Source organism: Bos mutus, chromosome 4 (assembly GCF_027580195.1).
Source record: "Bos mutus isolate GX-2022 chromosome 4, NWIPB_WYAK_1.1, whole genome shotgun sequence".
Classification (NCBI taxonomy): domain Eukaryota; kingdom Metazoa; phylum Chordata; class Mammalia; order Artiodactyla; family Bovidae; genus Bos; species Bos mutus.
The window spans coordinates 106671912-106685362 of record NC_091620.1 but is presented as its reverse complement, the minus strand read 5'-3'; the positions used below and the strand labels follow the sequence as shown (position 1 = coordinate 106685362).

Sequence of the window (13451 nt, the reverse complement as noted above, 5' to 3'; positions counted from 1 at the left end):
AGGAAGCTGGTGGGCTATAAGTCCATGGGGTCTCAACGAGTCGGACTTGACTGAAGAGACTGAGCAAGGAAGCACTCTGTACTTTTGATATACTTTCGCTCACTGGAACTGGGTAAACCCAGGGCTTCCCCACCCTGCCCCCAAGTTTTCAAGAGAAATGGGCTTCCGAGCAGTGAGTTAAGAGTTAAGTCTGGTCATCATACAGGTGGGTTGGTGCTAAGGCTGTCCGCAGTGTCTTCACCTGGCTTGCGTCAGGGGGGCATCCAGACTGACCAGAGAGCCTGACGATAAGCCCCGGTGACTTTCGGGTGGCCTTCGCACCCTGCTAGGCAGGTTTAGGGAGTAGAAAGCTCGTTAAAGGGTGTGTTGCGGAAGGAAGGAGGGGAACGGTGTGTGCTTTTCTTCCGGAACTGTACTTCTATTGCCCCAACCTGGGCTCAGGTTGCCGCCAGTAAGCTAATTAAAAGCCCAGGAGTCGCGTTCGGGCCAGGGTTGGAAGCCTGGTCCCCTCTCCTCACATCCCCATGTCTCTGCCGCCACCGCCGCCGCCTGCCGCAGGTGACCCGGTGACCCCTGAGGACAGTCTGGGGTCCGTGACCCCGGAGGACTGGGCAACCGGACCCCCCTTGCAAGCGCAGCCTCTCTTAAGACAGGAGGCTAAACGGGAGGAGGAGGAAGGGGAGGAGACAGGCGTCCAGGGCGCCTGGGGGAAAGGCACGGCGGAACAGCGGCGGCGGGGCTGGGGGGAGGCCGCCGAGGCGGCCGCGGCCGAGGAAGGGCAGGTGGACGCCGGGGGCGCCGCGGGGTCAGCCTCCCCGGCGGGAGCCGCGGGTGGCGGCCGCGAGGGCTGGCGGCGGCTCCTCGCCTGGCTGCGGCGGCGGCAGCCCCAGTGCTGCCCCTGTGCGGCGCCCCTTCCCCGCTCCGCCGCGCACTGTTGTCATGGAGGAACCAAGATGGCGGCTCTGGCCTACAACCTGGGCAAGCGGGAGATCAACCACTACTTCAGCGTGAGGAGCGCCAAGGTATTGGCGCTGGTGGCCGTACTGCTGCTCGCGGTGTGCCACCTCGCCTCCCGCCGCTACCGAGGTGAGCGGGCCCTCCCCCTGCCCGGGCCGGCCGGGGCGGGAGGAGGCGACGCGGAGGCTGGAGGCCGCCCCCCTCGCCCGACACACGCCCACGCTCACGCGGCCGCCCGCCGGCGCGCCCAGCGGGCGGGGCAGGCGGTACCCCCACGTGCCCCCAGGTGGCCCGGGCGGCGGGCCAGGCGCCCCCGACCGACCGAGTGGACCCCAGTTCAGGCGGCCACGGGTCGAGGGCCCGTGGTCCTGGGCACCGCCCCCCCACCCCGAGCCGCCACTGCTGGAGTCGGGGGCGCCCGCCCGGCCGGGCCCAGCGGGTAGCGGGGGTCCCGGCTTCTCCGCGGGCTGGCCCGGGGGAGACGGGGCAGGCCCGGGGCTCGCGTGCAGGAGGCGAGCAGGCGGCCCTCTGGGGGCCAGCCCAGGGCGCCTGAAGGCCAAGGCCGCCCGGCACAGGGGCACCTCGTCTCCAAGTGGGGTCGCCCAATTCTGCGCCTTAGGTGCCCGGCTTTTTAGCCTTTGTTTTATCCCGTTTCTGCCCCTGGAACAGCGGGGCCAAGCTGTTGGACAGCGGCAGGGGCCGCCCCATTTTCTCTTGCGGCCGAGTTGACAGCTGGCAGAAGATGCTCTTGGCCAAATGGAGGAGGTGTCACCCAGGCTTTGTGATTCAGAAACGTTTAAAGGGGTCTGGTTGCACACTTTTTACAAAGTGAAGCTGCTGCCAATATTAGAAAAGAACTTATGGGTTGACAGGAGTTGAGGTGGGCAATGAAAACAAGTTGGAAGCAGTCTGAGAGGAGGCCTTTGCTGTGGGTTTTGAAATTGGTGCAAAGAGCAAGGAAATATGACCTCATTATTTCAGAACTTGTTATTTTTCAGTAATCAAGGGATATTTACTTGTCCTTCTTGATTGATTTTTTTTTTCCCCTTGATTTTCTCTGTAAGAATGTCACTAGGATAGAGTCTGACAGGCTGAGGGAAATTAACAAAGATAGGATCTCTTGTTTGTGGTTCTTGTAGTTTTGAAGCCATTATCGGGACAGCTCTTGGTGATTGTGACATAACTGGTCAAGAGGTAATGTGTAATAGGTGCACATTTAAGGTGTTTACCTTTTAGCGTCACACATACTTTGGCAAAATATCCAGTAAAGGGGGCACTGGAATCTGAACTCGCTTCTCATTTTAGGAAATCTTTAAAAGTAAAGGATGTTTTGATCAGTTGTGCCCCTTTGTTTTCTCCAATGCTTGAGAGTTAAAAATCTTATACTCTAGTGCTGTACTGGATGAATAGCCCTTTATATAAATACACGAAATCGATTGAAAAAGGTAAATCGCTTATACCCTCTGGGCCTTTCTCCTCCAGGTTCCCATAGATCCCATTCACGTGACCTGGCAAGACTTTGGTTCATTTGCTGTAAGAGAAGTCCAACACTTTCATATACAAAATAAAGCCAACGATTTGATGCATTCATTTATTGTCATTTTAAAGAAGATTTTCTGACCACTGACATTTTATGCTATTTTGTTATAAGATGATAGTAATCTAACTCAATTTTATGTGTGTGATAGTGGAGATAACTTTTATAACTGTGTTCTATGGTCCTCCTATAAGTTAAACATCTAGTCCCCCCCACCTCCCTTTTTTAATTGTGCTTTTGTCTTTTGATAATCATGGATCCTAATTGCTATATTTACATTATAAATTTAATCCTTTCAAGATCTGTCCTCCGCAGGGAAAATAGAATGTCAGATGGAACCTTGTGAGTCAGTGTAGCAATCTGGGATTGTTTATAAAGCCTCCTCCAGAAGCTCATCAGCAGCTTCTGTAGGTGCTTCCGTGTCTTGAGTGTGAAGCAGTACACCTGGTGTGTGTACATGCCCACGTGGAATGTCAGGAACTTGAGACGGGGTGTGTGGTGGGGGGCAGGTGATATGATCTTACCAGGAACTTTTTTTAGCCAGCCTCATGCTTTAGCAGTGTGAAACAGTCAGATGCAATGCTTTTCACACAAGGATAATCAAACACTTGAATCACAGCATCATAAATCTTTAGAATTCAAAAGGACTTTATGTTACATATAGAGGTTTAGGCTGTGTATGAAAATCTCCAGTGCGTGAGTATGGGTTTGCCTCAGGCCAGGAGAGGGAATGCAGTTGAAATACACAGATTCAGTATCTCTTGTTTTACAAACTAAAGAAAGTAAAAAATTGCACACTACAGAAAGCAAAGCTTGGCAAAACTACATGCTATCATTGAGCACCTATCATATGCCAGGTGCTGTTCTACTAAGGGTTTTAAATCTTAACTCATTTTGTCTTTACAACCAGCCTATGGGTAGATACAATTACTAGATTTCAAACTTCCCACTTCCTGCTTCCACCATTTTTAATATCTGTAATCAAGATGAGTTTTTAAAACTTTGATTGCATGTCAAAGTTTAATTGATAACATTTTTCCTACTGTTATATAAAATAATGGTGTATTTTATAATCAGTGGTCTTAGATTCAGAGAATTGCAGTATTATTTACATTTTAAAGATGAGACATGAGAGGTTAAGTTGCCTAAAGACACACAATTTATCTGACTGAGCTAGGATTTAAAACCCAGTTAGTCCTGTCTCATACTATTATGTTATATTCTGCCTTTCTGGAGCCTCTTAGACAGTAGTAAAGTATAAAAGGAGTGAGAAAGTGTTTTCCGTCAGAACATGGGTTATCATTTAGAAATACTAATTCAACCTCACAGTGCCAGCCAAGAATTGTCTTATTCATTTTCCAATAAATGGTGATTTTCTAGAAGTTACATGTCTAAAACTTCAAAATCTGACCTGTTTACTTGTTCCTTCAAATCCTGGTTCAGATGTCACCAGCGTAGAAGTAGAAATTAGGAATTCAGTGTTTCTACAGTAAATAGTATAGACTTACCATCTTGTATTATAATAATTTGTATCTGACTTTCCCACACAAACTTTGAGCTTCCAAGGGTGGTATTTTATTCATCCTTAAATCATCAGAGCTTAACACATAGTAGGAACTCTGTAACAATTATTGGATAAACAGATTTTTGAAGTCCTTATTTCCTTCTCTTTGCCTCCCTGCATTTGCTTCTTTTGGTTTTAATTGAATTTCATGTTCTAAGAGCATGTTCTGATCTTAACTTTAGAAAGTAGTGTTTTGTGTTTTTTTTCATTATTATTTCACATTAAAATGACATTTTAAAATGTAGTTATTCTTTTAGTTACATTTTTTGTAAATTTTACCATTATGGAATCACAAGATATTAATATTATGATTACAGACTAAAGACACCATTTCTAGGATAAGAAGCCAGTATCAGTAGCCTTAAGAATAGTTCCAATCTGGTTAAATTTAGATTTTCTAATTGATAAAGTTAACTTGCTTCAAATGTCTTAGTTTTGTTGAATTCTAATTCCTTTCTGTCATAGGCATATTTAATGCAAATATGAAATAATACTGCATGGTTTGGAATATGAGTTCAAAGCTTCAGAAATTAAAACAAGAAGCAGCGTTAGGTCTCTCAGGCTTTCCCTTCTTTGGCTGCTAGAAAAATCCTGATCTACATGACACCGCTTGTAAAGAGGCACTCCTAGCTTATCTAAAGAAAATTGTAAATGGTGATTTTTCAACACAGACAAGTATAACTTGCTAAGCTTGGGGGAAAATAAAATATTCTGCAGATCACATTGTAAACTTTATGGTCTGGTATTTTCATGGTTGATAGTAAGAAACACAGCTTTGTCAAGATGATTCAGTCTAAAGGTGCAGTGTGCCAGAGGTATTCTATTCAATGAAAAATATAAGCCTCAGTTTATTTAGCAGGTCAGGTGTTTTCTTTAGTTGTTTTGTTTTTCAGGGTTTTTTTTAACTTGTTTACTTACTTTGTCTGCTCTTAGTATCTTTCTGTTATAGAAAAATCATGCATAAAAACCTGAGACTTTAGATTGACAAACCAGAATGCTTATGCTTAAGATAACAGAATGAAGGGAAAACAGCCATTCATCTAGATAATCTTTGTATTAGAGATAGCTGAAGTAGATAATTCTATCCCATTAGTTGCTTTTTTTTTTTCTTTTTTTAAATTCTGTTCCTAACTTGATTTATCTGAGCACTTGGTAACTTTCATCTCACTGGTTGTATTAAGGTAGCTGTCAAAATTATATGAAGCAATTGAAAATAATGACTGCAGTATTTTGTTTTCTTTTGTTTGGGGTTCTTCTGGGTAAATTTTGAAAGGAAAATAATGTGCCAGCGTATGTTAACATGTAGCTGCTGCTGCTGCTAAGTCGCTTCAGTCGTGTCCGACTCTGTGCAACCCCATAGACGGCAGCCCACCGCATACATAATATAAATGTGTCACATTAATTGAACATTTAGATTTACATTTAGTGATTTGATTTTAAAACTGTTTCCTTCCCAGGAAAAGAACTAGTTTTAGAGTATAGAATTTTGTAGAGCTTTTTTTTTTTTAGGACTAATTTATTTTTAATTAGGTATTATAGTATTTACTAGCACTACTATTTTTATTATTTTGCTGACAAATATGTAAAAGTCTGTGTCCTCCTAACCTTTTCAGTTATCTACTTAGCCATTCTTTTACTTTCCTAACAGTTCTTCATACTACATTCTCTCTACTAAAATAGCTGGTGTAGTTTCTGTGTTTTGAGTAGACCTTAACTGGCTTCCATGGTGGCTCAGACGGTAAAGAATCCACCTGCAATTCGGGAGACCTGGGTTTGATCCCTGAGTCAGGAAGATCCCCTAGAGAAGGGAATGGCTACCCACTCCAATATTCTGGCCTGGAAAAGTCCATGGACAGAGGAGCCTGGCAGACCTCAGTCCATGGGGTCCCGAAGAGTCGGACACGACTGAGCAATTTTCACTTTAACTGATAAGATACAGAGACTGTTTCAGATACAATTTTTTTTTTAAATTTTAATTTGCATCATATAATATATTATGAAGAGTCACCATTAACTAGCATTTATTCAACTACCTTAATATGGTAGTTGAATATTTTTCCCAGAAAGACCAGCTAGTTTTTTTTTTTTTTTTTTTTTTTTTTGAACCAGCTAGTTTTTAAAATGCAGTGTTCATAATGTCTTTTGGCTAGTGACAACTTTAAAATCTGTGTTGGTATGAGGTTTTTCTAATGTGGGGTCTTGAGATTAGAGCTTTTGTTTTCTACCAGCTGAACTACTGAAAAATAATGTCTGAGTAGTAATATTGAAGAGGGAAAGAAGAATTTGGCGTTTTAACACACATTTTCTGGTGGAGAAAATTGGTTCTTTTAAGACGCTGGTGTGGCACTTCCATCTCCACAAAATCACCTGTAGAGATGGTTAGGCAAACAGCATCATCTCGCACACTGAAGATTGACCCAGCTTCTACTAAGAAACGGAAGTCAAGTAACAGCAACAACAAGAAGGGATGAAGAAAGGAAAACTTTACAGGATGCCAGTTGTTTAAAACTTCTTATATAACTTTTTAATAAAATAAATGTGTTACTAACTTTGTGCTTGGTTTAATGGATGTATTTGAAGAGGTAGAAGTGCTGTAAATATGGAATTTTCATCCTAATTTTAAACATTTACTGGATTTTTAATAGGATTTTACTATATGGCCATTATTAAAAAATGCAGCAGCAGTGCTGATTTTAGGAAATAATTGTGTGTTTCTATAGTCCTTTCTTTACTCCTCCGTGATTGTTTATGTAACTTAATTTTGTTTTTTAGAACTAGCATTAGTTTTTGATAATTGAAAAGAATTAAGAACTGATAATTTATAGTTTCCTTAGAGAGATGTTATTAAAAAGTCTTTAAAATACAGAAAAAACTGCTTAGGCTACATCTGTAATTACAAAAATATAATACCTTTCCTTATCCAGTTTTCACCAACAGAACAGTGTACTATTTTCACTTTGCTCGAATTTCTGTTTTAGAATTTATGACACTGTGGTATCAACATTTTCATTGTTCATGCTTAGTTGCCTTGTGTTTGTATCACCTTTTATCTGTGTGTTGTCCAGATAAATGGATGACTGGATGGAAAAAAGAGATGTTTTCTACTTAAAGTATCTTTGGCTCTTTCCTATCTCCACCATTTGGTTCTGTAGTATTCTTTTTTACCAGATTCTCCATCCTGACCTTAACTATTTGTAAAACAAATAGAGATTGCTATTGACTGTTAAAGAATTGGAGATCAAATTTAGAAGCACATTAACTGTAACCCTACAGTTAATGTACACATCTCATTTCTCCCTCGTCCTTTTGACATATTTAAGCTTTTCTAATGCCTCCAACCCCCCTTTTAACCACATACATTGGTCATGTGCATTAAGCTAATGTACAGTAAAATGGCCAAAAGAAGTAGGGTAACCATCTGTCCCAGTCTACACAGGAGTGGGGGGGTTGCTTATATGGGATTTTCTGTTTGAAACTTCTCCCAACCACAGTGGGAGGAGTTTGCTGTCATCCTGATGGTGGAGGCAAGAGACAATCGAGAGAAGTAGAGGATGGATATTAATAATAGCATTTATTACTGGTAATTGATCATGTGTATCTTCAGCCATCTTTTGACTAACAGTGTTTCAAGTCTTTGTGAGATTGTAGAAGTATGACATTTTATTATGCATTTTAAGAAGTTTTTAATAAGTCTTTCTCTGTTTGCACATTTACGGAGTAGGGATATAGCCCTCTTCCTTCCAGAGAAGTTGTGAAAATTAGGGCGTAGATTTATAAAATACTTCAACATGTACCAGGTTTCTGATGTACTAATGCACGAAGTACTGTAATAGTTGAATATAAAGTCATTTCCAAAGTCTTCTCTTTTATCCCTTAAACTTTTGTTTTCCAACTAGAAGTAGAAGTTATCAGATCAGAGATCAGTCACTCAGTCGTGTCCGACTCTTTGCGACCCCATGAATCGCAGCACGCCAGGCCTCCCTGTCCATCACCAACTCCCGGAGTTCACTCAGACTCACATCCATCGAGTCAGTGATGCCATCCAGCCATCTCATCCTCTGTCGTCCCCTTCTCCTCCTGCCCCCAATCCCTCCCAGCATCACAGTCTTTTCCAATGAGTCAACTCTTGGCATGAGGTGGCCAAAGTACTGGAGTTTCAGCTTTAGCATCATTCCTTCCAAAGAAATCCCAGGGCTGATCTCCTTCAGAATGGACTGGTTGGATCTCCTTGCAGTCCAAGGGACTCTCAAGAGTCTTCTCCAACACCACAGTTCAAAAGCATCAGTTCTTCGGCGCTCAGCCTTCTTCATAGTCCAACTCTCACATCCATACATGACCACAGGGAAAACCATAGCCTTGACTAGATGAACCTTTGTTGGCAAAGTAATGTCTCTGCTTTTGAACATGCTATCTAGGTTGGTTATAAACAGATATAAAGGCTATTTTGAGGCAAGATGTCCCTGGAGGGGAAACTTGCAGTAGAAGGAACTGCCAAAGCATTAACGTAGCACTGGGGATGAAGAATACTCTAGGTGAATTATCTGTCCTAGTGTCTCTCATTGTCTTCAATATTAATATATTAATAGTTGCTGTGCTTCTCATGGATGAGTCGTATGTACCTAGAAGGTACAGTGAAGTGTGGAAAACTCTGTACTCTCTCATCTCCAAAGGTAAAATGGGATAGACAACCAACGTAAAAATATAACTATTGTTAGCAACATTATTGTGTTTAATTATTACAGGCAATGACTCATGTGAATACCTTCTCTCAAGTGGCAGATTTCTTGGAGAGAAAGTTTGGCAGCCTCACAGCTGTATGATGCATAAGTACAAAATCAGGTAAAGTTTATTCATCTATTTATTTATTTTTTCTTCTTGTCTAAGATGGGTCTTAGTATCTGGTAGAGAAGTGTTAATAGAGCAAAGAAAGTGGCAGATGGTACTTCTCCGTGTGACGGTAGAGAAGTGCTGACAGGGCAGGAGTGGGGGTGAGTCCAAGGGAGTATTCTCTAAAGCATTAGGGAGAGCTTTGGACCAATCTGCCTTATCTCAGGTGAGAGACAACCAGGGGCCAAGGGCAATAGCCTGTGAAGGAAGGACTTTTGCTTTGGGACTTGGATAGCTACCTCGTGCAGTTTTTCTGAGAGAGTGGGTATTAAGCACTTACTGTGGTTCGAGTACATATGAAACACTTAATCGAATTAATCAATCATACACGAACTGGTAGGTTAAACAAACCTGGCCACCTGTTTCTAAAACGACAACATAACTATATAATAATCCTTACTACTTCTTCACAAATCATGTGCTTTGAAGATGCCTGGGCTAATTTTCTGTATTCTAATTGATGTTTCCTTGTTGATTTCAGTGAAGCAAAGAACTGCCTCGTAGATAAACATATTGCATTTATTGGAGATTCCAGAATTCGTCAGTTATTTTATTCTTTTGTGAAAATAATTAATCCTCAATTCAAAGAAGAAGGAAATAAGGTAAAATCCTGTCTATTCGTTTCATTAGGGTGTTGTTTTAGAAGTTAGGCAACTGAATAGTTACAGGAGGAGTGTGCCCTTTCACATGAACAAAAGAAACTATAAAATTTTTAGTTTGGTTTTGGGGAAGGTAACGGGATAATTTGCCATTACGGACCCATAAGCAAAAGAAGTGGTGGGTAAAGTATTGGCAAACCTTTTATTGACCTAAACTTTTTGTTTTCAGAAATATTAAAATTCTTTCCATGGAAAAACTTAAAAAAAATTTTTTTTAGAAAGAATAAAGAAGAAATATCCCTTATCCTCCTTTTAATATTTTGCTATATTTCTTTTCAGTCTCTTTTTTAAAAGACAAAATTGTAATAGAGTAGCATGTACAATTTGATGTCTTCTTTGCCACCACTTATCATAATTTACCATATTATTATAAATCAATGTAAGTATCTTCATAATGGCAACATACTAGTGAGTGGATATAATGTGATCTTATATAATCGTCCCTTTTCTTTTTGTAGTTTTCCAATTTTTAATAAGGACATTTTTATTACATTTTTGTGTGAAAACTTTGCTTTTTAAATTATTTCCTTAGGATAGAATCTTTACAGTGCAAATATTAGGTTAAAGAATATAGTACTTTAAAAATTATTGATTATATTATTGAATTCTTTCAATCTATACTGTAATTAGCAATGTACATTGGAACCTAATTTTCTGTAACCTTTCTGGCACTGGACATTCATGCTATATAATTAAAATGACAGTGTGACAAATTTCTGCTCTTTTTAATTTCTAATTTTAAAAATGTATCTTTAAAAAAAAACTAACAAGGGTGAACATCTTTCTAAATGTTAATTTGTTAATTAGTTAATTTTTGTGAACTATTTCATCATATCTTTTTGTTTAATACATTTTTAAGTGATCTGAAGTTCTCATTTCTGTCTTTAATTGCATATGGTTGGGAGTGGGGAATAATAAGAAAAAAGTAAAGTACAAGAAAGTTCAGAATTGTAGGGGTAGTAGCTCGTTAATTTATGATAAAAATCTGCCTGTACACATCACCTTGTCCAGTGGTAGGAAACTGAAAAACTGGGGACTTCACAGCTAACTAACTAGTCTCATCATGATGATGGTAATGGATACTGAGTCCTTAGGAACTCTTCTAAGAAGAGTCCAGTAGCGATTTTGTCTACTAGGAAAAGCCAGTATAGATTTTAAAGCTGAATAATAGAAGATAACAAAGTCAACTTTTCATTTTATTTGATATCTATAAATGTATTTTGCATTTGTATTTATAAATACAAAACTATACAGAAGATTTAAAACTATTTAATGACTTGAGATTCTTACAGCTTAAAGTAAAAAAACCTCAGTAAACATTTAAAAAATAGATGTCTGAATTTAAAAAAAAATAGTTTTACTATTTCTAGGCTTAGACTAGAGGATTTGAAAATTGGAATAATGCATTTGGCAACAGTTAGTTGAAAAAAATCTATAATGGTTTTAGTCCATGGCCAGAAGTAGCTACAATATGGTATGGTGTTCCTGGGCACTAGGTTTCCAATTTTTATTTTCTAGAGGTTCCTAGTTATCCCACAATAGTCAAACAAGATGCATTTTATTTTATATACATTTTGCAAAGAAAGTTTTTTATAGTTTTAAAGAGACAGTTATTGTGAAACTAGTTTAAACTACTGGTGGAGCATTTGCTAAGTTGTATTTTACTTATTCTCTTCTCTCTGAACACCTTGAGGACAGAGATTGTGGATTATCATTATTTTTTAAATATATTTCTTACATATTTCACAACATAGCCTGGCATGTTGTGAAAGTTGATTAATTTTATTTTAGCCTTGGTCATGGGATTCTTTAAGTGGAATAAGAGTGTTGAAGATAATTTTTTTTAATTTCTTTTCTGTACTGAGGAAAAATTTTTAAAAAGAAGCTTTAGAGCAGGATTTATTTTTTTCAAATTATATTTTGTGGAAGACTAGTTCTGTAAGAAGCTCTGGTCAAATAAGTTTGGGCAGAGGTGGATATCATATCCTCCTCTTAGATAGTTTTAGTTTAGGCTAGGATATTAAAAACTTGAGAAGTCTTGCAATGAAGAAAGCTGTTTGTGTTACTTCCAGCCAGAGGGCAAGCTAGATACTCTGGGGGCCCCTTCCACCTCAAACCAACTAGATCCTAGATTAAAAAATACTTGTTGATGTATTTCTAGACTTTGAAATAGGGGACACATCCCCCACAAAAAAGGAACAAACTGTGAGGCCAGTCCAGTAATGGGAACAATAACAGTCGGTATGCAATAGAGATTTGGGTTGCCCTTAAGATGGATGCCTGTAGCTACAATGCCCTGTATGTAGCAAACAAAGCTCTGAGCCAGCATATTTCTCAACAGTAATATTGATAGCCAGAGGACAGTAGACTAATAGCTTTAATGTTCTGATAGAAAGTAGGCTTTAACCTAGAATTGTATCCCTAACATACAAATTCCTCTATTCTTGAATTATAGGACATTTTTAAATAAACAACAACTACGAGGGCTTACTGCCATATAAACTTATACTAAAGAGTTTTCCAAAGAATAAACTTCGAGAAGGAGGGAAATGATTCAGAAAAAAAATGATCTGAATTAATGGTTAAAGAAAATAGGAAACATGTATATGAATCTAAACAAACTATGTCAAATAACATCTTTTTACACTTTACGAAAACACAGTACTAAAGAACTGACATAGCATATAAGTCAGAGAGCTGCTGCTAAGTCGCTTCAGTCATGTCCGACTCTGTGCGACCCCATAGACGGCAGCCCACCAGGCTCCCCCATCCCTGGGATTCTCCAGGCAAGAACACTGGAGTGGGTTGCCATTTCCTTCTCCAATGCATGAAAGTGAAAAGTGAAAGTGAAGTTGCTCAGTCGTGTCCAACTCCTAGCGACCCCGTGGACTGCAGCCCACCAGGCTCCTCCGTCCATGGGATTTTCCAGGCAAGAGAACTGGAGTGGGGTGCCATTGCCTTCTCCGGAGAGAGATGACCACAATTAAAGTGTTCTGATGTCCTCTTTACACTTTAAGTTGTCATCTTAACTTAGAACTTAAGATGCCCTTTATTCCAAGGGCAAGGACTGGAAGGATAGAATTAGGGTGGGTAGTTCCAAACCAGAAGAAGAAAAAAATAAATGAAACCAAATTCATCTAATATCAAATATAATATATAAACATACATACATAAGCACACATGTATGTGTGTACTCTGATACACACCTGTGAATACATACATACATATATAAACATATTACGTGTTAAAAATCTGTTTAATTTTATGTTTATATAAAAGTGTGAGGGAGCTAGAAATCAAAAATTAAGATGGAAACATTTATTATCAAAATAAATATAAGTTGTCTAAACTTGTCAGCTAAACACAGATTTTTCAGACTGATTTCAGACTGACTGTCTACCATAGTGGGAGAATTACTCACTGCTCATGTAATTAATGATAGTTTAAGCAAATAAGTAAATATGGGCTGTTAGTATGCTGATTTTATAAACTTATAACTCAGTACTTAATACGCTAAGATATCAGAGAATATCTTTCAAAGCACACATGGAATCCTTATTTTGATCACATTTTGGTCCATTAAACAAGTCCTAACAGTATCAGGGAATTGGTATCATCTCTGTCTTTTAAGTAAGTTCCTTTATATTCTTATTCTGATAAAAATTCTAAAAGCCTACAATAAATGTTCCAGTGATAAGATGATAGACATATTTCCATTAAACTCAGGATGTTCATTATTGCTGCTTCTACTTAGTATTGTATTAGAGATCCTTAGGGAGACCCAGGTTCAATCCCTGGGTTGGGAAGATCCCCTGGAAGAGGAAATGGCAACCCATGCCAGTATTCT

The 13451-nt window shown here is 39.5% G+C and overlaps 1 protein-coding gene across 6 annotated transcripts in view; it reads left to right on the top strand.

The window, feature by feature from the left end:
- The first annotated feature begins 435 nt into the window (after positions 1–435).
- Positions 436–13451, top strand: part of CASD1 (CAS1 domain containing 1) — a 54754-nt gene continuing 41738 nt past the window's right edge. For 2 of the 6 annotated variants that reach the window (XM_070369840.1, XM_070369836.1), the window contains exons 1-3: positions 443–1086; positions 8801–8897; positions 9427–9547. In XM_070369840.1, coding sequence (XP_070225941.1) covers positions 525–1086; positions 8801–8897; positions 9427–9547 — 780 coding nt within the window. In that variant the 5' untranslated portion in view covers positions 443–524. Of the gene's footprint in view, positions 1087–8800; positions 8898–9426; positions 9548–13451 lie in introns of all 6 variants that reach the window. The other 4 variants (XM_070369839.1, XM_070369838.1, XM_070369841.1 and 1 more) reach the window with 4 other exon arrangements.